Here is a 25436-nt window from a genome sequence, read left to right as displayed (position 1 = left end):
AATAGGCATTTTATACTTTATTTTGGATAATATGTGCTGTTCATTTGCAATTGGAATAATTAACCCATTTATGGTATGATTTTGATCTCTGGAAAAAAGTGAACACTTGGGAAAATTAGATATATCTTTTTGTATCATATAGACAACATAACTTCCACTATATAGTAATGCAAAGTAGGTGAGGCAATATCTTTTACTGGACCATCTTCTTTCGGTCAGAGAGACAAGCTTTCAGCTTACACAGACCTCTAACACAAGCTCAAACTTGTTTCCTAGACCTGAAGATCTCTGTGTAAATTCAAAAGCTTGTCTCTTTCACCAACAGAAGCTGATCCAATAAAAGATATTGCCGCACCCACCTTGTGTCTCCAATATCCTGGGACCAACACGGCTACAAAGCCTACAATAACACTTCATACAACAATGGAAGCTAGATAGTAATGTTTGTTTTGGTAGCTCCACTCCTAAATATCTGTCAGTGTGCAGATTTCTAGGTCAATGGGTTCTGCCAGACAGTCAATGTTTAACTCTACTTACATGGAAGTCTCTATTTAATTATTTTTTATCTAATGGGGCCAAATTCTTCTCTTATTTATATCAGCTGAATACCTTTGAAATACATGATGGAATGGGCTTCCTTACTGAGTATTAACTGTTATGAAGGTAATGACAAAACTCCATTGTCTTCAATGAAAGTATAATCAGGCAAATTTTTAAAATTAACATTATCAGGAAACAAACCATCCAACATATACATAAAACATAAGAAATAAAATATATATAGAACATTTGCCTCACACACTGTTGATCATCATCATAATTCAGCAAAATAATATACTAATGGAATGTTTGAGCAGTTGAATATGAACTCCTCCTAGACTATTAGCAGCTCAAGGTGCTGCCATATATCATTAGCAAGGTAATTTCCCTTTTTCAACCTGTGATCCACAGACCACTGGGGGGCCAAAGGGACCAAAACCTCCATTTGAAATTGTTTAGGGGTCCACAAATGAAACAAGGTTGAAAACCAATGCCTTAGAGCTATGAACTTCAGTACTTAGACTGCAATTTCTAGACGCGTGGTACACAATGTGCGATCTCTGGAGGCTAATAAGGCAGACTAAGGACAGATTCCAATACAATAAACCTTTGATAAGGAGATGCAGGACACACAGACTAATGATTCAAACAGGCAAGAACCCAAATGTTCTTTCTTCTCTAATGGCTCGGTGAATCATCTGATGATTGATTTATTGATTGACAGTTTGTTTGTTTGTTTTTAATAACTTTTGGGGCACATTATCTTTCTATTCTATAAAGTACATATATATTCTCAGCTTTCCTTATAACTACTCAGCGATGGTAAAACTGATTGCATGTTTTCATATATAGTGAAAAAAATCAACAAGAAATTTCTGTTCGTCTATCAAGGAAGAGTAACTTTTGATTTTAAAAATTAGGTAAATTTATATGCAAATTAGATGCAGCCTTCAGGCTTCTGGAAAATTTTAAATGTAGTTTTCGATATAATATTTAGATATCCTGTAAGACTACTAGGAATTGAAAGTCATGCCATATATCATTGAAAACTTTGTCTTCAGTTTATTGGAACCAAGGACAGCAGTTGAGTAAGATCCTTAATCAAAAGAATAAGAAAATAAAAAGAAAAATAAAGAAAAAATAACTAACTAAAATCTAACTAAACTAACTAAAAAGAAGGCAGCAGCAAATCTGGGTCCAAAGACCCAGTCAGATTCTTGATTCATCAGCAACCATAACTGGAAGGAACAGAGATGGTCAGAACACCATGTCCCCTTTTCATAGCCCCATCCTCTGAACTTTTGGAGCATCAAGGGAAGGTGTCAGAGGTGCAAGAGCGTTCCAATGGACACTGCTCCTACAAGGTTTCACTGGTTCAGCTTGCACTATCAGAACATCCCAGGATTGGAAATGTGTAGAGGCCACTTGAAGAATGCAATCTATTGCTTTTAAGTTTACAGCAATTTCCGGCATGTGGCATGCTTCTCAGTAAAGTGAAAAAACTCCATGGATTTTTGCCTTGATTATGCCACACACTACACAGAATTTCTTATTGGAAAAAAATTACCATATGTCTGTAACTAGATTGACAGTTATGCCATGTGATACAAAATACTACAGTCTTCTTACTTCTTCTGTTAGCAGTTTAATTCTGCTGTGTTGCCTCACACATGGTGCTCTAAAACAGTTAAATAAAATGAAGAGTATTTTAAATGTATTGTATATTGCTTTATACTTGGATTATCCATTAAAGAAAAAATATGTTGCAAATTGTATTAATCACAGATGAAAAAATCTATATGCACTGTATAGAAAGATGACTGTAACCCACTGGATTATGGAGCCAAAATCCCATGAAGAGGATCATAGAGATACACAAACACACAACAGTTCCCAGAAACTTAGTCGTGCCTTGATCCTTCTCCCATAGAACTTGATTGCAAAATTCCCACTGACTTTAACAGTGCAAGTTCAACCCACAGTGCTCAGTATTTCTTCGGATGAAATTCAATTGTCTGTCTTCATAACACAGCAAAAAACACATTTCTAGTGTTTGACCAAGAAAAGAACAGCACCTTAGAAATATATGGTATCTACATTAGTCTCATACAATAATTGAGCCTGCTCTATCAAGTACAGAATGCATTTAACTCCCATAGGTTTTAAATTTAGCCCCATCTGTATATGTGATATGTATTATACATATTTACAACATATATTGAAAATTCAGACCATGTCTGGGTGCAAAGTTTAAATGTAATCTTCTCTCATCTCATTCACACAAAGCAATTCAGGAGAGGAGGGAGGTAATCCTAGTCATGAAGGGTGAAGTCAGGTCCTGATGTTGGTTGTTTAATTGCATTGTACCAGTGTTCATTGGAGGGTTTTTAAGAATCCAGCCTCCCTGCTATGAAAAGCAGAGCTCTATCTCATGTAATATACACCATTTCTGGTGTGAATACTAGATCATGCAAGATGAAAATTTGCTCTTCTTCAGCATTCCCGCTAGTAAAATTTACTCTCTTGAACATTCATAGAAAGCGAAAACATAAAAAGGGCTTCTAACGCAGACAAATCAAGTTTACAGTAAAATTCTACTAGATATATCTCCTTCATGAGTATTCACCCACCTCATATAAACAAAGGTTGAGCTATTTTTTTCAATTATAAGGGAAAATATAATTTGTGTGTTTGCTCTATTGTCTTTTGCAAAATGGGACCCCGATCTTTTCCAAGGACCTGGCTACACAAAGGAGAGATTTTTAAAGGAACAAATGGCAGTTAGGCACCTAACTCTCATTGACCTTCAGTGAGAGTTAGGTACCTAATTGTCATTTATGCCTTTGAAAACCTACCTCAATGAGCCTGATTCTAAATGGTGCCTCCAGAAAGACACTGAGCACCCTTCAAATTTTACTAAAGCCAATGGGAGTGGAGGATGCTAGCACCTCACAGGCTCAAACACAAAGCCAAATGTGGTGTTTGTTTGGTTGATTGGTTGGTTAGCTAATGCCTTAAATCTGGAAAAGTAAGTATACCTCCTAACTGGGAAGAGAGGGGAGAGGAATTACATTGAGAACAATTTTTCCACAGGGTCCTTTATAAGAAAAAAAAATTGATAAGTGTATTCTTTACTCTATTCTAAGTACAAGCAAAACATATTCATTCTGGAGAATAATTAGCAAAGAGAGATATGCATCTTCTAACATAAAGATCTGTCAGGAAACCCAAATGGTAGTGTACCTCCATTTCTACAAGGAGAAATAAGGAATAGCATAAGACTTTTAAATAGAGTATTAAGTAATGCCACTTAAATGTCCATAAAAAGCAAGCTATAGAACTCACCAATTTACCTACTGAGACTGCGTCATCAACCACAGGCTAAAATATTCATCCTTAATTTTTGTCAACAAAACTCTATGTTTCCAAGTGGACCAAATGAAGACATGCCTGCAGTTAGAGGTCAGAGCTTATATTTCTAGCAAATATGGCTCCATTTCAAAATCCAGTCATTCTCTTGAGATCTCCTGATGCCTTCCCCATTTTCCCCAAACACAACCTACACAAGTTGCACTGGAGTAGACACTTACCCTATTCCTGGAATTTGCCTTTTTTCACAAATGGCATTTAAAAAACAAAGAAATACAAAATCTAATAATAACTTTCTCCTCGGGCCTGGCTGCTCACAAGGTTCCTTTCTAAGAAGTACTTAGTCCACACCACAGGACCTCTATACAAAACCACTCCCAAGTCAAAAAACCCACAACATTTTTTCAGCAAGGTCAAAACTTGCTAACAGAGTGGGATTTTCAAGCAAACACTGCCAGCCTCCTACATGTTCTTTATTTCCTTTAAAGAGGTAAGAAGATCGTAAGTAGTTTATTGTTAAGACACAAATAGACGATATATTTAACAAACATATATTCACTTTAAAAGATCTGTACATTTATGAGTCAAAATGAAATGTAAAAGATATTTACCTATGTTTTTAAACCCAGTTTTATTTACTGTCTTCTACCCACCCTCTCAGAGTTTTCATTGGTGCTCTCATCATTCACAATGCTGACCCAGTAATATACTTACAGCTAGCAAAGTAAAGTCTAGGTGGACATGGAAGTAGCCAACCCCTACTCAAAACTGGTCAAGAAAGAGACTGCTCTGTGAATGGTACAGCTTCTCCTCATTCCTTTACTTATCTGTATACCACACTCCAACTTTCAAAGTTTCAAGATCTAGGAACCAGACTATATTCCTGCTCCATTCACTTTGTCCTGCCAAGGCTCCACCAGCCAGGAACTATAGTTTTGCATGCTTGTGTGTGTGCATATGTCTATTACTGTGATAATTAAAGGGAATTTAGGCTCTGACTGTCTGAGCCCTCAGGGTAGAGACTGTAACAGATGTTACAATTACTTATTTTTGTACTTTTCAGGGTTTTGGATTATTTAGGTTTCACTGGCCAAACACATACTCTGCATACAGCTACAAGAAAGTGTAAGGGAAAAGAGAGAAAATCCCACTTAGATGAAAGGGACTTCAGTTTTTCAGACAAAATAGGTTTTACAGCCTTGGGAACTAGTTCAGAGTGTAAGGAAATTAAGCAGTAGCTTGGTATTAGCCATTACAGCCAATGAGGGTTTTTGGCAATATTTTCCTCTCTCAGTTTGCTTCTTAACTTTGTTAAAATTTCACAATGACAAGTAGAGATGGAAAGAGGCCAAAACCAACCAAAGTACACAACAGGGAATATTAATTCTTATTTTGGAAAAGACTCCACCTAACACATTTGTTTAGTAAAAAGTAAAAGTAAATAAAAGTGGCCTGACTGTCAGATATGTTGAGTTCTCAACAACTTGAGCTGCTGTGAGGCTTAATTCATTAATATTTGTGAAATACACAGATGTCCTCAGATGAAAGGTGCTATATAAGTGTAAAGAATTATAACATTACATAAACCAAATACGTATGAAGAAGTCAATCTCTGACATCTCTAGTGTGGAGTATTTGATGTTAACATACCTTTACACTTATATAGCACCTTCATCTGAGGATATCAACATGCTTCACAAATAATAATGAATCAAGCCTCACAATGGCCAGTTTGTGAGAACTCAATATCTCTGACAATCAAGTCACTTTTATTTATTTTTACTTTTTTACTAAATATGGATTTAGATATCTAAACTTGGACACCCAGTTTGAAAACTATTGTCCAAAAATGACTTGCTCAGGGTCACACAGGAATTCTGTATGCAGCCAGAAATAAAATATTATTTCCCAACTCCTTGTCCATGCCTTTACCACAAGCCTGTCTATCCTCCCCAATGACCCAGACAAGCAGCAACCACAAAATCACACAAGCAGGACGCTGCTAAGAAACACTTAAAAATAGTATGGGGAGAGGAAGGGAGGAGATGGACAATAAAACAAGATGCGTGCCTCTCGAGGGATTGTTTCTGGTTTTCCCCATTATTTACTTATGATCCCCTCTCACTGCCATCTGTTTTTCTACTTGCATGTCATACATGACCATAATCTCTCTTCCACTAGATCTATTGTACACATCTGTTCTTGTCAATCTGCAATGAAGTACTGAAGACAAGTATACTAGCCCTCAATAAGTACCATTACCAACTAGCCCAACGTAAGCCTAAGCCCATTGCAATGGGGATGTAGTAGGAGGGCCACCTACCCACTCTCTATTCAGATTCTTCCCAATCTGAGCTCTTAGCAGGGAGCATTCAAAATCCCAGCATTTCTTTTCTCCTGGCAGTTGTGAAGCTGCTTCCCTCTCCTGAAGCAAACAGAAACAGGCCTCTGCTGGTTACCTCCTCCTCCTGCTCTCTGTACACACATGGAGGAAGCACAACAGACAGGGGCACAGAGGCCACTCTTGGCCAGATGAATACCACAGGAAGAATCCTTCTTGGAGAGATTTGGAGGATAGCAACAAGGGTTTCATAGGAAGAGGGGAAAGGGCCGCAGGTTTTCAGGAGCAAGGAGTAATTTCCAGGGGAGAGAGGGCAAAGAAGACAAAGAAACCAGGCAGAACTATTGATAATTCTATCATTTCTATCTAGTAATGGACCAATACCATTGTCCAGATTCTTTTTGTTCCTAATATAGTTTTAAAACTTCTTATTGTCCTTACCTCTGTTGCCCATAGATTTCTCCTTGTGTCCCCTTGATTTTCTTACCAATTTTCTACAATTTCTAACTTCTCATTTATATTAATTACTATCAACTTCTCCTTTATTCCATTTGTTTTTATATATAATATATATAAAATAGCTGCCTTCTCGTCCCCTCTAAACCAGGTCGGTTTTTTAACCAACACAGCCTTCTTCCTGAATTGTGGCTTTTGGGGCATCTCTAAAAGATAGGGATTGGCTTAAACCCAGAAGCATGAAGTTTAAACCACAGAAGAAAAATTGCAGAAGGCTAAGAGAGAGGAGAGATCCAAAAGAAAGAAAGTAGGAAGGATGAGAATGGAGCAGAAACTCATGTAGAATCGAAGGAAAAGGAAAAGAAAGTAAGAATGTGGACAAAGAGAGAGATTTCAAGTTCCACTTCCACTATAAACTATATTATGGGATGCAGTTATATCATGGCAGGTCCCTGCCTGACAGTTACATCCAGCAGTGTAGATGAGAGTGACCCAAGTTCCTAAACCCAGCTGCAGCCTTGAACTTTTGAAAGGCTGTAGCACAATTCAAGGAGAGGGTGAAAACACATTTCAACCCTAACTGCACTGCAAGGTAGGAGCATATTTTAACAGCACTGGGAAACCGCTTGCTATAGCTGTGTCGCCCAATGCTGGAGAAGGATTTCTCTCTTCAGGGGAGACAGAGCCGGTCAGGACTTACAGCAGGCAAAAGAGTCAACTTGGCCTAGCCTCTCAGTCACCACACATGCCATCCCCCCACTTCCTCCAATGCATTTCCTGGTAGCCTAGGCAAACCCCAGGAAATTAGCCATAGCACCCATGTGGGGATTAGCTATTTTCCTGAAGGTTGTGTCATCTGAGGTTAAGACATAATAACCTCTGTTTAGATCCCTGGTCACACTGTTTTTGAACTGGCTCCTTTTTCCTCATTTTTTTGGGGGGGAGGGAGAGAAGAGGGGGTTTGAAGTTCTAGATGTGAGAACTGATCTTGGAATTTATTTTGAAAGCAATTCTATTGTATAATTAAATTGAGGTATTTTTCCTCCCATCTGGTCTCAATAGCAAAAGCTTCATAAGCAAACCTGTTTCCATTTTAAATATAAAGAAGAAGAGAAACATAAAGTTAATTGCATACGGCCAGTTATAATAATACTATATTACACTTCTGGGAAAGTTTTCTGGCTTTAATTAGTGAGATCTGTTACTAAAACTGACTCTGTATGACAGTGATCTGAGGCTCACTTTTTATGCTACAATTTCTGACAGCATTAAATATTTCTATTTATATTGTGTCAGTAACATAAACAGTACTGAATTAAATATATCCAAGCCTAGAACTCTTGGAAATATCACTGTAAAGTCTGAATATGGAGAATGAATAAGCACACAACTGAGTCATACTGTAACATAGAAGACAAAGCCTGCTGCTGAGCTTGTTTGTGAAAGATTCTGGAGAAAGGACTTGAGCTGGGAGCATACCCTGATTACAGTAGGATCGTCCTTTTAACAGGGCTTTTCATACTCAGGAGAAATTTTAAACTATTGTTGGTTTGTTTAATGAATGGACTACAATGATAGAGATGTTGGACTGAAAGTCCTCAAAGTGAAGACAGGAAGCCCTTCATTTGTCTATAGAATATATGCAGCAAGAGTATGAAAGTTTCTTTCCACTGCTGTAAACTCCAGTCTGAACTGACAATCATCAGGGACAAGAGGTTAGTTTATGCCCAATCAATCCATAGTTACGCCTGAAAATGACAAATAGTCACACCACATAATAAACTTCCTGAACATAAGCCATATACAGCTCTCCAAATAGAGATGAACAGTATCAATTGATTTCAGCATTCTGCACCTTTTACTGCATGTAAAAGTAGCAGTGGGAGTTAGAAGACAATGCACTAGAGCAGCACAGATGGAGGAGGATCCATTGATCATGCTTTTCTACTTTTGCCCAACTTTTATCAGCTGTTTGCCATGTTGTAGCCATGTTGGTCCCAAGATATAAGACAAGGTGAGTGAGGTAATGTCTTTTACAGGACCAACTTCTTTTGCTGGAAGAGACAAGCTTTCGAGTTACATAGAGCTCTTAAGCTTGTCCCTTTCACTGTCTGAAGTTGGTCCAATAAATGATATTACTGCACCCACTTTGTCTCTCTCAGTTTATCAGTGACATTTATACTTAGCGCCTCTTTCTGTACCCAAAAGAAAATGAAAATCTTGGTGTTGGTCCCTTAACTCTGGGAGGGGTGAGGAAGTCAAGATATCACAGCTGAGGGCAAAGCTGAGTGACCCTGATTGCCCCTCAGTTCCTTCGCCATTAAAGAATCCCATAGGAGTAAGATTCCAAATTAGCAAAGAAGGAGGGTGAGTCATGAAATCTGTGTGAACAACATATCTCAAAGAACCACAGCTACTGAAAAAGGCTAGCCAAGGAAATTGGCTTTTGATATATAAATGCTCTTTGCTCATGTTTGCTCTGGTGTGGCAGCCCTTTCTAAAAAATAAATTTTAATCTTCTTTTTACCCACACAGGAAATGGATGGTATGCTTTTAAGGAAGCAAACAGCAAAGATTAACCTTAGAGGGGAAAAGGTAAGCCCAATGCCTTTTTGAGATGTTGTCCCTGTAGACGGTGAAAAGTCAAACCCACGTGCCCCAAGGTGGAGCTCATGGCCAGAGAACTTGAATTCCTTGAAAATGGCATTCACATTCTCTTCCATGTTGTGCAACTTCCTTTAAAATTGTTGATAAGCTTCAGTGATGCCTTCAGCAATGAGGTGAAGATTAAAGGAAAGGATAATTATCAGTTAGGTGCTGTGCTAGCCACAAGATGGCCATGCACACAAGGCATCTGCTGATTGCTGAGCATCTTGTGAAAAAAGAGCAGTGCACTTTGGCAATTAAAAAACAGAGTGGCAGAGTACCTAAGCATTCCCTCCACTCTTTAATAAAGTGCAGTTTCTAAAAGATGATACCCAAAGGCCTGAGCTGCTGGTGAAATTAATCTTAGTGATTGCTATTTTGTCCATCTTTCATGAAAAATAACCATTTTTATTTTAAAATGTAAAAAACTTTCAGCTTTAAAATCCTAGTTGCCCGATCTGTTTGACAGTGAATGAATGTGTAATATAACAGTGGCCTTCCCCTCTCTTTGCATCCTCTATTTTTGTAAACTGTTAGGGGATTGAAACTGCCAAAAATCCTCCTCTCAGAAAAGCTTCCATCTTAACAGGACATCAGGGGATGGAATCAGCAGTGGAAGGGATAATGTGATATGCTTGTGCATCCTGCTTTCACAAACACACGGGTGCCCACAATATGCATTGTTGCTCTTCGATTACATCAGGGGATGGGATTTTAGATTGTTGCAGCCCTCATTTTAGAGGGCTAAGGGTTTTATGGGGGAGAAGAGTGTTTGTAGGTTCTTTTTTGTTTATTTTTAAACTATCCAGTTGACATGTCATTTTTCAGGGAATTCAACATTTGGGCCTGTCAGCCTTGACTTTGTTTCTTTGTGCAAGTGCATTGCCAAGAGACTAGATGAGTCAAGGGGCAGGCAATAATATATTATCCTTCAATCGTCAAAGTTTTGTCTTTAAATTAATCTAAGGCCGATAATAAGTAACTGGAAGCTGCTACCACCTAATGGGTGCTCCGTGTTCTATATGAAAGGAACCGGTGGCCTGAGTCCATATCACAAAAAACACAGTTGGGGTGAAGAATGAATTTCCTTCTCAACCAAAAAGATGGTCCCTCTAGGTGCGGGATGAGAAACACTGGCAGGACATGATGAAGAAGACTGCACTGCTTTCTGTTTGCTGCTTGGATAAACCAAGGGTTTTAGGATCTAATTCTTCCGATCAAAACTTTTCACAAATGCTGAATTCAACTTTATTTCTTTTAAAGTCAAAAAGGCATTTTTAGATCATATTGTTGAAGTTAAGAAAAGGTATTTAAAGTAAATTTTTGCATATTAAAGAAAAAAGAAAAAAAAATAGTTATAGGCCTGTGCGAAAAACTGATTTTTTGTTTCACTAGCTGAAACGAAAAAGTAAAAAACAAATTATTTCAGGTCAAACAAAATGTTTCATTCTATCTAAAATGAAACAATTCATTTTTCAGTTTTTTAACATTTTCCTTTTAATAAAACTGAAGTAAATTTTGAAACAAAAGGTCATTTCAAATAAAAACAATTAAATATTTAATTTTGAAAATGTTAAAATTAAATATTTCAATTTTTCTGAATTTTTCATCGTTTTTCCAGCTGAAACAATTCAGTTAATCTGACATGAATCCATGAAATATTTTGGTTGACTCCAATAAGCATTATTTTTAGGAAAAACTTAAGTCAGATGAAAAATTTCACACAGTTCGAGTCAAATAGTAGCTTCCTACAAGAGGAGGGGGGGTTGAGAGAGAGAGAGAGAGAAACCAAAAAGATATAAATTTTATCCAACATTCACACTTTCTCATTCAATCCACAAAAGTCATTTCCTCCATGGTGAACTCTAAACGTGTGCTGTCTATATATAAATCACACAGTAAAACTAGAGGAGTGATTATACTGACTCTGTGTTCCCTAAACAAACACCAAATTAGGAATTCTACAGTGGTTATACAATGAAGTCAAGAAAAGACATTTCTTTGGGTTCCTAAACCAAATCTAAAATGTACATACTATTTTTCTTTTCTGGAAAACCTCAAAGAAGCAATGAAGGGTTTGCTTTCGTTTCTTCTGTGGGTTAGGTTTTCATCTTATTTTTGAGCATTTGTTTATTTACCATAAGATATAACCTTTTTACAAGACAGTGTGTATTTTAAAACATTACTAACCATATTTTCTAGAATTATGTCAGCTATCTCTCTCACGTAGGCAGCTCTCAATTTTCCTCTAAAAATCTGGTATCTCCATGGAATCTTGAGATAAAACAGTGAAAATGAAATTCAGCTCCATATAGGAGATCTGTGCAAGGCTCCACACACCATTTAAACCCCAGTTAAGACCAACATTAAGGGTGCAAATTAAGCTTCATGCAGGTGAAATTTAGGGGAGATGAAATAGATAAATGTATGCCTGAAACTGGTGTCAGGTCCCTATTTTCCATTAGGGTGCTGTCTTCTTTCCAAAGAGTTGTTAATTGCAGAGTCTAAGGCACAGTTTACACATAAAAGTTGTATTAGTGTAGCTATGTCAACAAACCCACCTACTGTAGATGCACCTTATACCAGTAAAGAAATTCTTTTGGCAATATAACTTTACCAGTTCAGCAAGAGAAATAAACTATACCACAAAAAGAACTTTTATGCTGGTATGACTGAGTTTACACTGGGGCTTTTGACGGCAACAAAATCACATTCCTTAACTAAAATTGCTATGTTGTCAAAAGTTTCTAGTGTAGACCTGGCCTAAGCTGTTGATGACTGACAAGAACTGTTTCAAGCAGTCAGGGCTCATACATGGAGCAATGTTCTGTTTTGATATGCTAAGGTGTGTTACACCAGAAAGCAGCTGAGATTTAAATATTGTGAGATCAAAATTTGACTAATCCAGACCGTCCAATCTGCAGTACTTAAAACTAAACTGCACTGAACATATTGTCCAAGAGCCATGTAGAACACAGACTTCCACCCTGAGGAGACTAACTGCTTTGAAATGTCAGAAGCTTAGGACAGGAGTTAGCCTCCTTAATCTTTATGACTTGTTCCTGAATATGAACTGTTCAACTCTGATTTTTTTTATATATATGTAATGTCTCTTGTGTCCAGGCTTCTCAGTTGGTTTATAAATTCCATTTCTGCCCATGGTCTGCTCCTCACAGTTCCCAATCACAAGAGCTTAGGGTTCCATAGCTTTTCATAATGAGTTATATTTAAAAAGCCACTTGGTAACAGACAGCAGTATTAAGTAGACTTGTTTTTCCAATAAATCAGGTTAGTCTGAGTGAGCCCTAGAACACTTTACAAAAATTAGCATGAGCATTTCTATACCTATTTCTGTGCAACAATTCTATCTGCCCATATAAGCAAATCAGAATAAAGCAAAATTAAATTAAAAGTAATGCTATACCTTTTGTTCTCTTTACTGAACAGTTGCTTTCATAGCTCTTTGACGTCCTTGCTCTTTAAGTTAAATTATATTTATTCACACACACACACACACACATTCACTATGCACATGCACACAGGCCAAGATTTATTACATGCTTTTCCATTTGGTCACCTGAGTATCATTGCCACACATGTATGACCTGATTCTCCTATCATACTGAATTTTACACTCACTTAACTGTAGTTACCTCAGTTACTCTTGATTTACAGCGTATATGTAATGAATCCATGGTACACATATGTAATATATCTCAAAGATTTTTTTAAAAATTGCTACCTAAAGTTAAGCTGTTAAATGCATATTTGGGCACCTGAATTAACAGTCTGATCTTCAAAATGCCGAGCAGCCCAACAGCTCCCACTGACTTCAAACAATTGGTAGGGGAGATTTCCAGCTACTCAGTGGGACACTCTGAACTCACTGATGGCTCTAGAAGGGCCTAAGATAAAGCATTTTCAAGTTGTGACATTTTCATGGGTAGAAAAGGCTCTTTGAGGTTATCTGTATAGTTCCCAGGGAGATGGAATAGTAGGCAGAGTGTAGATAAGGCAGAAAAAGTGTGTGATAGATTAATTAATCATATGGTTCAGCAATTTATCTCACAGCTATCATCACCACATATGTAAGAAATAGATACAGAAAGACATATTTTAAAATCACACATATAATCCTTTGAATATATATTTTATGTCTTCCCAGCGTCTCTTGGAATCTCTCTCCTTTCTTGTTAACTACCAAATTAGAAAGTGAGTTGAAACAATGAGAGTCCTGTAGCACCAAAAGAAACTATAACATCTACTTAAGAAACTCCCTAAAGAAACACAGGAACAAATCTACACAGACACACCCCCTGATCCCCGACCAGGGTTTTTCTATCTGCTACCCAAGATCCATAAACCTGGGAATCCTGGATGCCCCATCATCTCAGGCATTGGCACTCTCACAGCAGTAATGTCAGGCTATGTGGACTCTCTCCTTAGGCCCATGCCACCAGCATTCCTAGCTATCTTCGTGATACCACTGACTTCCTGAGAAAACTACAATCCATTGATGATCTCCCAGAAAACACCATCCTAGTCATTATGGATGTAGAAGCTCTCTACACCAACATTCCACACAAAGATGGACTACAAGCCATCAGGATCATTTTCCCTGATGATGATATGGCACATCTGGTAGCTGAACTTTGTGACTTTGTACTGACCCACAACTACTTCAGATTTGGAGACAATCTATACCTTCAACTCGGTGGCACAGCTATGGGCACCCGCATGGCCCCACAATATGCCAACATTTTAATGGCTGACCTAGAACAACGCTTCCTTGAAACTCGTCCCCAAGCACCTCTTCCTTACCTACGCTACGTTGATGACATTTTCATCATCTGGACCCACGGGAAAGAGTCCCTCGAAGAATTTCACTGGGATTTCAATAATTTCCACCCCACCATCAACCTCAGCCTGGACCAGTCCACACAAGAAATCCACTTCTTGGACACTACAATACAAATAAAGGATGGTCACATTAACACCACCCTATACTGCAAACCAACTGACCGCAATACATACCTTCATGCCTCCAGCTTCCACCCTGGACACATTATATGATCCATTGTCTACAGCCAAGTACTAAGATTCAACCGGATTTGCTCCGATCCCTCAGACAGAGACAAACACCTACAGGATCTCCATAAAACATTCTTAAAACTACAATACCCACCTGGGGAGGTGAAGAAACAAATTGACAGAGCCAGACAGGTACCCAGAAGTCACCTACTACAGGACAGACCCAAGAAAGAAAACAACATAACACCACTGGCCATCACCTACAGCCCCCAGCTAAAATCTCTCCAACACATCATTAAGGATCTACAACCTATCCTAGCAGATGATCCCTCACTCGCTCAAGCCGTGGGAGGCAGGTCTATCCTTGCTTACAGACAGCCCTCCAACCTGAAGCAAATACTCACCAGCAACCGTACACCATACAACAAGAACAGTAACCCAGGAACCTATCCCTGCAACAAACCCCGTTGCCAACTCTGCCCGCACATCTACTCTAGGGACCCCATCACAGGTCCTAACCACATCAGCCACACCATCAGGAGCTCATTCACCTGCACATCTACTAATGTAATATATGCCATCATGTGCCAGCAATGCCCCTCTGCCATGTACATTGGCCAAATCAGACTGTCACTACGCAAAAGAATAAATGGACACAAATCAGACATAAAAAATGGTAACATCCATAAACCAGTAGGAGAGCACTTCAGACTCCCAGGACACTCTGTAGCTGACCTGAAAGTTGCCATACTTCTACAAAAAAACTTCAAAAACAGACTTCAGCGAGAAACTGCAGAGCTGGAACTCATATGCAAACTTGACACAATCAGACTGGGTCTGAATAGGGATTTGGAATGGTTATCTCATTACAAGAAGTAACGGTCACTATTCACACATTCTCACCTTCTGACCAACGGTTGTGAATAGGCCTCATCTACACTAACTGAATTGACTTTGTTAGCACTTGCCCTCCCCATTGTTGTTTCTTATCCTTATATATACCTCCTATCTGTGATTTCCATTCCATGCATTTGACGAAGTGGGTTGCTGCCCACGAAAACTTATGCCCGCAGGAATTTGTTAGTCTTTAAGAAACTACAGGACTCTCGTTGTTTTTGCTGTATACAAACTAACACAGCTACCCCTCTGGAACTTTTCCTCAAAGTGAGTTGAGATTCTCTACTGGATGTGGACATAGGGTGATTTTGAAGTTAGCACTTAGATTATATCCCTTAGCTGAAAGAATAATCAGTGAAAAAATTATGATGTGCCTTTCTGTGAGCTGTTCAACAGGATCATCACTACAAGCAGTGCTACCAATAATCAGAATCTAATAGTATAGCTAAATTCTGATGCTTTTACTCACACTGAGTGGTACTTTACTCCTTGTGTCATCCCATTTAATAAGCTACAACTTGATGTTAAAATTACAGTTCACAGTTGAATCACAGTTCACCTTCAAATACTGGATCTCAAAATCATTTCCTGCATATCTTATCAGAATAAATACATTACAACAGATATTAACAATAATTTTTAAAATAATAATTTATGAAAATTTAATATTTGTTTCATTATACTTAGCAACTGTACTAATAAACCCTTTAAAAAGTTACTTTATGTTCAATACACAAAGATTAATTGCTGCAAACTTTCAAAAGCAATTTCTAGAACCAATTTTGTTTTTTCAAAACAGGATAGTTGGTCCCAATTTACCAAAGTAAAAAATGTTATTTTAGGAGACGTTGGCCTTTTATAAAAAAGAGGCAAATAACTTTGTGCTTGTTGAGGATAATTTGAAGAATATAGTGTAATAGTGAAATCTAGAGATTTGTTCCCCATATCCATGCAGACGAGCCTACTGGGACTCTCTGTAACTTGTTAATCTAAAGGGCAAACTTTAAATCAATCGATCAATAATAAAAATAGTACTGTATTATTAGCATAATTGGACAACAAATATTTAAAATTAAATTCAGATGGTGATGAAATTCCATAAGCTAATTGTAACACGAGTTGTTCTGAAGAGCTGCCATTTTTTTCCTGGCAGTCATTTTGTTCAGAATTACAATAGAGGCAGGGGTAAGTAGAAAGCCTAATGAGCGGAAGGTTTTAATAGCAATTACTCCATGAATCCAGAAAGTAAGTAATCAAGAAAACCATTTTGCAAACAAAGCAGGGGCTCAACCCGGTGGATCATGCTGAGCGCTGAGAACTCTGCTAGATAGGATCCTATAGTAGCAAATACTATTTATATACTGAAAAGGCAATACAGCCGGCATCATCCCTAATGCAGGGTGAAAAGGAGAGTTTGACCTGATTAACATGTGTCACTCTCAGCATTTTAGCAATTGCAGTGGTAACCAAAAGTGCAATATTTACAGCAAGTTCCGTGCTCATACATTTTGTGTTTTAATTACAAATGAAAATGAGAGTTCTAATGCTGTGAGCACCTTACAAGTGTCTTACAAGTGACACATTCACAGGAGAATTGTGAGCAAAGTTTGTAAACTCATTTGTATTAGTCTGTCTGATATATATTTTAGTTCATTTCTGTTCCCTGCCTCTGCCCATTTAACTGAGAATTAGAGTTGTCTCTTGTAAGATCTCCCAAACAGCATGGCAGAAACCACCTGCACCATAACATGACAGATTTTAAGAACAGCAGAGATGTTCTAGAGGTCTGAAACTGACTGACATGAATGCAACAGTGTTCACCCTGCCGCACCAGATACATGTTCTGCTGGTTTAAATAGTTTAAGGCACCACTCAATGCCCATGCTGAGTAGCAGTGAAAAGCTTTTTTTATTTTTATTTTTTATTTTATTATATTTTTATTATATTTTTAAAACATGTGAGTCCGTTCAGAGCTCATGAAAGAAAGACTAACTTCATTGAAAAGAATATAGTATAGTGAGGTCAAGTGCTGGGCAATTTTCAACACAGAGCTCTGCCAATGCACTTTAATCCTTCCTGACCTTTAATATTGCTATTGTTCTAGACCTGGGAATCTTCTGAGCTGAAATTACCAGTCATATAAATCATTCAAACTGTCTGTAGATTTCTGCAATATGGACAAATATCTATAGGCAACTAGGCAGAAGGCATCAAATTCATTTTCATTTAGTGACAATGTGTGATATAAACAAAAATATTCCAGAGGTAAAGGGCTCGTATGTTATTTATCCCTTTTTTTGGAAAATTTGTTTGGAAGCGGAGGGAAAATGCTCCTTACCTTTATACATTATAATAGGGTGCTCAGCTCTCTGGCACTGGGAATCTTCTGTTGCTTCTGACACTAAGATTCCTATGACTCCCAGACCTGCAATTAGCAATGCAACCACACAGTTTTCCTTCATGGTGGTCATGTCGTCCTCTGCACTGGTCACTTTTCCTTTAACTAGCAACTTTCTTTGTGTTCATGTGTGGAAAGGACCTGAAGAATGCAAAGAAAAGAATTCAGTGACAATGAGGACAGCTAATAGAAAACAAAACAATTGTTAGGTTTGCATTGGAAAATAAACCTTTGTTTTCCTTCCCTATGGAGTTTGACTCCTCAAAAGTGAATGACAGCTTTTTGTAATTTTACGTAATAGAATTGTCAATTGAATTTCCATAAACTTGGGAATTAGTGAAAAAAGCATGTTTTTATCTACCATTGGCATGCAGAAACATTGTGTTTTCTTATTTTGTACATGTATATTTTTCCCACTTTGTGATGTGTAAGAGGAGAGGTTTACACGTTTTTAGAAGTAACTTTCAAAACAGCAGTATTTTCTTAAGTTAGAATATGCTATATTAATTAAATCGGTATTAGAAACTATAACCCAAGCTGCCTTTTAAAACTACTCATATAATCTACTCAAATTACTTATGTGCCCTGGGCTAAACCATCCTATGTCATGAGTATTTCCACATAAGATACTGGAAACCAAGTTTGCACTCTCACAAGACTCAATTCTGCACCACTCAAGTCAATGGGAATCTTGCTAGTGACTTCAGTGGAACCAGTTCCCCAGTTTCCATCTGATTGTTTCCATTTGAGGGTGAGGTTTACTTTCCTGAAGAACCTAATGAAGTTTCTGTCTCCCAAAAAACACTATTTTCCTGAGATCTGCAGAGATCTTAAAGGCTTCACCAAAGTACCTCTGCGTTACCTTCTACCCACTGAATTCCATGGCATCAGGCTCCTGAAGAAATCATGCTCCCATGAGCTTAGCACACTGGCCATTGCCCTCCAAAGTTCTCTGAAAGGGGTTTTTGCTCAGTGAAGGGAGACCTACTAGAAGTTAATGCTGATGAGGTCAGTAGTTACACAAGGTATCCCCATGGGGTTCAGGAGAGAAATGATGCCACATTGCAGCCATTTCCTCCTCCACTGCCAACCTATCCCACCAGTATCCCTGCCCCTAAACCTTCTGGTGACTATGCCATGGAGCTGCTACTGCCTCACCCTCACTTAGATCCACTGCTGCTTGTTCCACTCTTCTCACTAAAGCAAAGAGGAACATTTGCCCCATACTAAGCATATCAAAGAAAAGACATTGTACCTTTGTTTTATTCAATATATTGCTTGTGAAATGTGCCAAACTGACAGCTCTGTAGGATGTCTTCTCTGTCTGTCCACAGAATATGTATATTATAAGCACTACCAGGGCAAGGTTCACCACAGTGCCCTGGCAATGTGTCTCAGCTTGCAGGTATACCTTTAGGAATGTAAGATTAGTTCAGTCTCTATGTCCATTCAGTCCCTGACTGCTTTGATGAGACTGCTTACAAGGTTGCCTATTGTCATGATGTTCTAGCAGTGACAGCACCTTTCCAATAAGATCTAGATAGAGATCAACAACTTGTTTTACACAGACTACAAAACAGTAATGACTTTCAGTCTGTACCTACTTGGGTCAAATTCAAGGTGGTGACCTACAGGTGAGAAGCACCAAATTCCAATAATTACTAATTCATTGAAACGTCCACTAACCACAGATGGTATTTTGTAATTGGCAGAATGCTCACAACACTAAATGTATTCAGGATCAAATCCAATTCTATTAGGTCTACCATAAGCTTAACTGAGCCATTCACCAAAATTAATCATTGGTGACAATGCTAAGAACTGGCATATAGCTTGTTTTATTTCATTGAGCTGCTCTGCATAGTTTAATAAGGATAAAGTATAAATTTTCTGATCTATATGATACAAATCATATCAAACAAATGAATGTTTATGAGTATATTCTTCCCGTGATGTGCACACATAGTAACTCCCATTATCACTAATAAGAGTTATGCACTCATATTAGGAGAGGCATCTATCTCTTTGTGTGTGGTAAGCTAACTGTATTGCATTTGGATTTGGCTCTTGCTTTATTTTTATATACAACTAGTGGACGAACTGCAATAGCTAAAACTAGGAAAAGTTTGGCTTAAGACATTGAACAAAAAAAGCAGCGAATGAGATCAGACTTCAAAGAAGCATTCTTGCTGGTTTTAAAGGAAATTAAATAAGGGGGGAAATATCAATTAGGGAGATACAATGTGGTTAAGAATAGATTTTTTTTAGCACTGTAGGAAGTTAAAGATCACAAATCATGAACAGAATATCTAGATATAAGCTATTTTGTAAAAGTCTACCGATCACATTTTAGACGTTATATAATCATGGAATATTGATACAATTGACATTTGTCACCACTACACTATAAGCATGTTTTAGTGAGCCTACATGAGTAAATTTGTTTCTTTTAAAAAGGAATTAAATCCATTCTATTATCCCTAATACAAAGGTTTCCTACAATAAAACTAAATAAGATTATCCCACCAAATTTGTGCAGCATTTAGCAGAAATTATTTTTAAAAGGATAAACTAGATACTTTTAAAACAATTTGCAGCTTTTTAGAAACACATGAACCTAAGTAAAGGAAGGAGTGAGAGCAGCTAAATAAGGACAACAGACTTCAAAAAAGCATATATTAACCAACTCAGAGAACTGGTAGGTAAGATTTTCATGTGAATAAAATCAAAGGGAGAAAGGAGTTCATGAGAGCTGGCAATTTCTCAAGGAGACAATAGTAATGGCATAACTTCAAACTATCCCAAGATGAAGGAAAGATAGGAGAATAGTAAGGGGAAAATGTGGGTCCATCAGGAGCAGTTTCATGACCTGAAAACCAAAAAGGAATCCTACAAAAGTGGAAACCTGGACAAATTGTTAAGGAGAAGTACTAAAGAATAGCACAAACATGTAGGGACAAAATCAAAAAGGCTAAGGCATAAAGTGAGTTATATCGAGCAAGGGACACAAAAGGCAATAAGAAGAAGTTCTTTAAATACATTAAGAGCTAGCAAAAGATGCAGGAAAGTGTAGGTCCTCTGATTGGCAGGGAAGAAGCGCTAATAATTGATTACATCAAAGAAGGTTGAGGTGTTAAATGCCTATTTTCTTCAGTCTTCATTAAAAAAGGTTAATGGTGAGCAGATATGTAACACTATTAGCATCAAGGGAAAAGGAACAAAAGGCAAAATAGGTTAAATAATATTTAGATAAGTTAAATGTATTAAAGTTGGCAAGGTCAGATGATATTTAAGGAACTAGCTGAAGCAATCTTGGAACCATTAGCAAATATCTTCAAGAACTCATGGAGGCTGGTAAGGTTCCAGGGGACTAGAGAACTAATTCCTCCCTCTTGGTCAGGATCAAGTCTAAGATGTCTGTCCATCATCAGATTCACAACTAATAGACATAGTTAGCCTTGAGAAAAGAAGACTGAGCGGAGACCCGGTAACACACTTCAAATATGATAAGGGCTGTTCTAAAGAGGACTGTGATCTATTGTTCTCCATATCCACTGAGGGTTGGACAAGAAGTAATAGGCTTAATCTGCAACAAAGGAGATTTAGGTTGGATATTAGGAACAGATTTATAAACTATAAGGGTAATTAAGCTATGGCATAGGCTTCCAAGAGAGGTTGTCAAACCCCATAATTGAAGGATTTTTAAAACAAATTGGACTATATATAATGGGACAAACACAGCTATATAATGATTATTTACTTTAATGTGATTATTCATAGTATTAAGCACTATGCCATGTAGTAAGTGCACTATCTATTCAGACTGCTCACAGAAATGGAGATACACACAAGGGTAAATTAAACAGGCTTTTATTAACTACGCTTTCAAATACACATCATGGTCTCAGCAACCAAGCTGAGCACACACACACACACACAGAGCCAGTCTCAGACACACTTCTTGTACCTCTCATGTATTGTATTCATGCACCAGTTCTCTAACTCTGCATGAATACAATACATCCCCCTGTAAACAAAAAGATTGGAGATGCCATTCCTAATGTTCCTGCTTAATAACAGCATTAGGTCCTTCCACTCTTTGGATTTAAATTTTTCCCAAATCTGCAGTGTGTTGCATCTTGTATTCCGAGACTGATAACTTGGAAGAAAATGACTTTGAATGCTTATTAATCAATGTCAAGAAAGCACAAGATGGAGTATTAATTGGTCTGCTACAGACCACCAGAATACATCAGGGAACAGGATGATCACCTCCTTACATACCTATCTATAATGTATAGAGGGAATAAATGCCGTGTGATTATGGGGACTTCAATTTGAGAACCATATGCTGAAGAATTTATGCTGCCAGTACTAAAACATCCTTGATATTTCTAAATATTATACATGACGATTTTCTAACTCAAGAAGTGTTGCATCCAACACAAGGAAATTCTATATTAGACCATCCCATGACAGATAAAAAGGAACTGATCACAGAACTAAATATTAATGGAAAGTTAGGTACAAGGGATCATGGCTGAATCACATTTATAATGTGCAAACAGAATAAAGTCCAGACTAATGATATATATACTTTGTACTTTAAAAGGGCCAAATTCACAAAGCTGAAAACAATTATAAGCCAAATCAACTGGGAGGAAGAATTTAATCAGAAAAATGTAAATGATAACTTGGAACTGTGAAAGAATACTTTACTAGATGCCCAAAAAACTCCAAGTGAGGAAGAAGGCCAAATTGGTAAAAAAAAAAAAAAAAAAAATTAACTGATTTAGATGGGAAGTGAAGGCGGCTATTAAAAAAGTATATAAACAAACAGAACAAAGAGGAAGTCAGTAGTAATGAATATAATTCAGAAGCTAGGAATTGTAGAAAATTGATAAGGGACACAATAAGGGAGGATTATAAAAACACTGCTTGAACGTGCAGGAATGAAATCAGGAAGGCCAAAGCGCAATTGGAGTTGCAGCTAGCAAGGGACGTGAAGGGGAACAAGAAGGGTTTCTACAGGCATGTTGCCAACAAGAGGAAGATTCGGGAAAGTGTGGGCCTCTTAGTGAATGAGGGAGGCAACCTAGTGACGGAGGATGTGGAGAAAGCTGAGGTACTCAATGCTTTTTTTGCCTCTGTCTTCACAGACAAGATCAGCTCCCAGACTGCTGTACTGGGTGGCACAGAATGGGAAGGAGGCGAACATCCCGCAGTGCTGAAGGAACGGGTCCAAGACTATTTAGAAGGCTTAGACATACACAAGTCCATGGGGCCGGATGCAATGCACCCAAGGGTGGTGAGGGAGTTGGCTGAAGTGATTTCAGAGCCATTGGCTATTATCGTTGAAAGCTCGTGGCCACAAGGGGAGGTCCCTGAGGACTGGGAAAAAGCAAATATAGTGCCCATCTTCAAAAAAGGGAGGAAAGAGGATCCAGGGAACTACAGACTGGTCAGCCTCACCTCAATCCCTGGAAAAATCATGGAGCAGGTCCTTATGGAATCCATTTTAAGGCACTTGGAAGAGAGGAAGGTGATCAGGAACAGTCAACACAGATTCACCAAGGGAAAGTCATGCCTGACCAACCTGATTGCTTTCTATGATGAGGTGACTGGCTCTGTGGATGTAGGGAAGGCGGTGATGTGATATACCTTGACTTTAGCAAAGCTTTTGATACTGTCTCTCACAGTATTCTTATCAGCAAGTTAAAGAAGTATGGGTTGGATGAATGGACTATAAAATGGATAGAGAACTGGCTAGAGCATAGGGCTCAACGAGTAGTGATCAATGGCTCCATGTCTAGCTGGCAACCGGTCACAAGCAGAGTGCCCCAGGGGTCGGTCCTGGGGCCAGTTTTGTTCAACATCTTTATTAATGATCTGGAGGATGGGGTAGATTGCACCCTCAGCAAGTTTGCGGATGACACTAAGCTGGGGGGAGTGGTAGATACCCTGGAAGGTAGGGATAGGATTCAGAAGGGCCTAAACAAACTGCAGGATTGGGCCAAAAGAAATCTAATGAGGTTCAACAAAGAAAAGTGCAGAGTCCTCCACTTAGGAAGGAAGAATCCCATGCACAGCTATAGACTGGGGACTGACGAGCTGGGCAGCAGCTCTGCAGAAAAGGACCTGGGGGTAACAGTGGATAAAAAGCTGGATATGAGTCAGCAGTGTACCCTGGTTGTCAAGAAGGCTAATAGCATATTGGGCTGCATTAGGAGGGGCATTGCCAGCAGGTCACGGGAAGTGATTATTCCTCTCTCTTCGGCATTGGTGAGGCCGCATTTAGAATATTGTGTCCAGTTTTGGGCCCCCTACTACAAAAAGGATGTGGACAAGTTGGAGAGAGTCAGCGGAGGGCAACAAAAATGATTAGGGGGCTGGAGCACAGGACTTATGAGGAGAGGCTGAGGGAACTGGGCTGGTTTAGTCTGCAAAAGAGAAGAATGAGGGGGATTTGATAGCGGCCTTTAACTACCTGAAATGAGGTTCCAGGGAGGATGGGGCTAGGCTGTTCTCGGTGGTGGCAGATGACAGAACAAGGAGCAATGGTCTCAAGTTGCAGGGCGGGAGGTCTAGGTTGGATATTAGGAAAAAGTTTTTCACTGGGAGGGTGGTGAAGCACTGGAATGGGTTACCTAGGGAGGTGATAGAATCTCCATCCTTAGAGGTTTTTAAGCTGAGGCTTGACAAAGCCTTGGCTGGGATGATATAGCTGAGGTTAGTCCTGCTTTGAGCGGGGGGTTGGACTAGATGACCTCCTGAGGTCCCTTCCAACTCTAATATTCTATGTTTCTATGATTCTATGAAAGGAGAAATCTATGGATAGTAGAGTTAAAGACAATAACAAGGATTTTTTTAAGTATGTTAAGAACAAAAAGAATCCTAGCAGTGGTACAGGTATATTACTAGACGGAAATGTAGAATTATCAATAATAATGCAGAATATAAATATTTCTGTTCTGTATTTGGGGAAAAAACAGATAATAACACTCTTTCCATTCCACTAGTATCTCAGCATGCTGTTAAAGAGCAGACAGACATTTTTAAATCCACACGTCTGCCTAACTTGCATCCAAGAGTTTTAAAAGAGCTGGCTGAGTATCTAACTGGATCATTAATGTTGATTTTCAGAGAGTCTTGGAACATCTGGGAAGGTCTAGAAAACTGGAAACAAGCTAATGTTGTGTCAATATTTTTAAAGGGTAAATAGGATGACCAGGTAATTATAGGCCTGTCATTCTGACAATGATCCTGGGTAAGATAATGGAATGGCTGAAATTAGACTCAAATAATAAAGAATTAAAGGAGGGTAATGTAATTAATGCCAATCGACATGGGTTTATGGAAAATAAATCCTGTCAAACTAACTTGATATCTTTGCTTGATGAGATTACAAGTTTGATTGCTAAAGATAATATTGTTCCCGTAATATGCTTAGATTTCTGTAAGGCATTTGACTTGGTGCCACATGACATGATTAAAAACTAGTACAATATACAATTAATATGTCACATTTTAAATTGATTAAAAGCTGATTCACGAATAGGTCCCAAATGTAACTGTAATATAATTATAAATGGGGAATCATAGAATTTTTATTGGGGTCTCAGAGGGATCACTTGACCATATGCTATTTAAATTTTTTATTAATTACCTAGAAGAAAACATAGTGATAGATTTAAGGAGCTCAATCTATTTAGTATAAGAAATGACTTGATTTCTGTCTATAAGTATCTAAATGGGGAA

At 38.2% G+C, this 25436-nt stretch overlaps 1 protein-coding gene across 3 annotated transcripts in view; it reads right to left on the bottom strand.

Moving 5' to 3' along the window:
• The window catches only part of SEMA5A (semaphorin 5A), a 546230-nt gene that overhangs the window by 363637 nt on the left and 157157 nt on the right, over nucleotides 1-25436 (bottom strand). For all 3 annotated transcript variants that reach the window (XM_067529505.1, XM_067529521.1, XM_067529514.1), the window contains exon 2: nucleotides 17619-17819. In XM_067529505.1, coding sequence (XP_067385606.1) covers nucleotides 17619-17751 — 133 coding nt within the window. In that variant the 5' untranslated portion in view covers nucleotides 17752-17819. The remainder of the gene's footprint in view (nucleotides 1-17618; nucleotides 17820-25436) is intronic.

The sequence above is a fragment of the Emydura macquarii genome, unplaced genomic scaffold (assembly GCF_026122565.2).
Source record: "Emydura macquarii macquarii isolate MOO-44397 ecotype Brisbane River unplaced genomic scaffold, CSIRO-AGI_Emac_v2 contig_320, whole genome shotgun sequence".
NCBI classification, from domain to species: domain Eukaryota; kingdom Metazoa; phylum Chordata; order Testudines; family Chelidae; genus Emydura; species Emydura macquarii.
The sequence above is the reverse complement of the archived record's forward strand: the minus strand, read 5'-3'. Positions and strand labels throughout refer to the sequence as shown.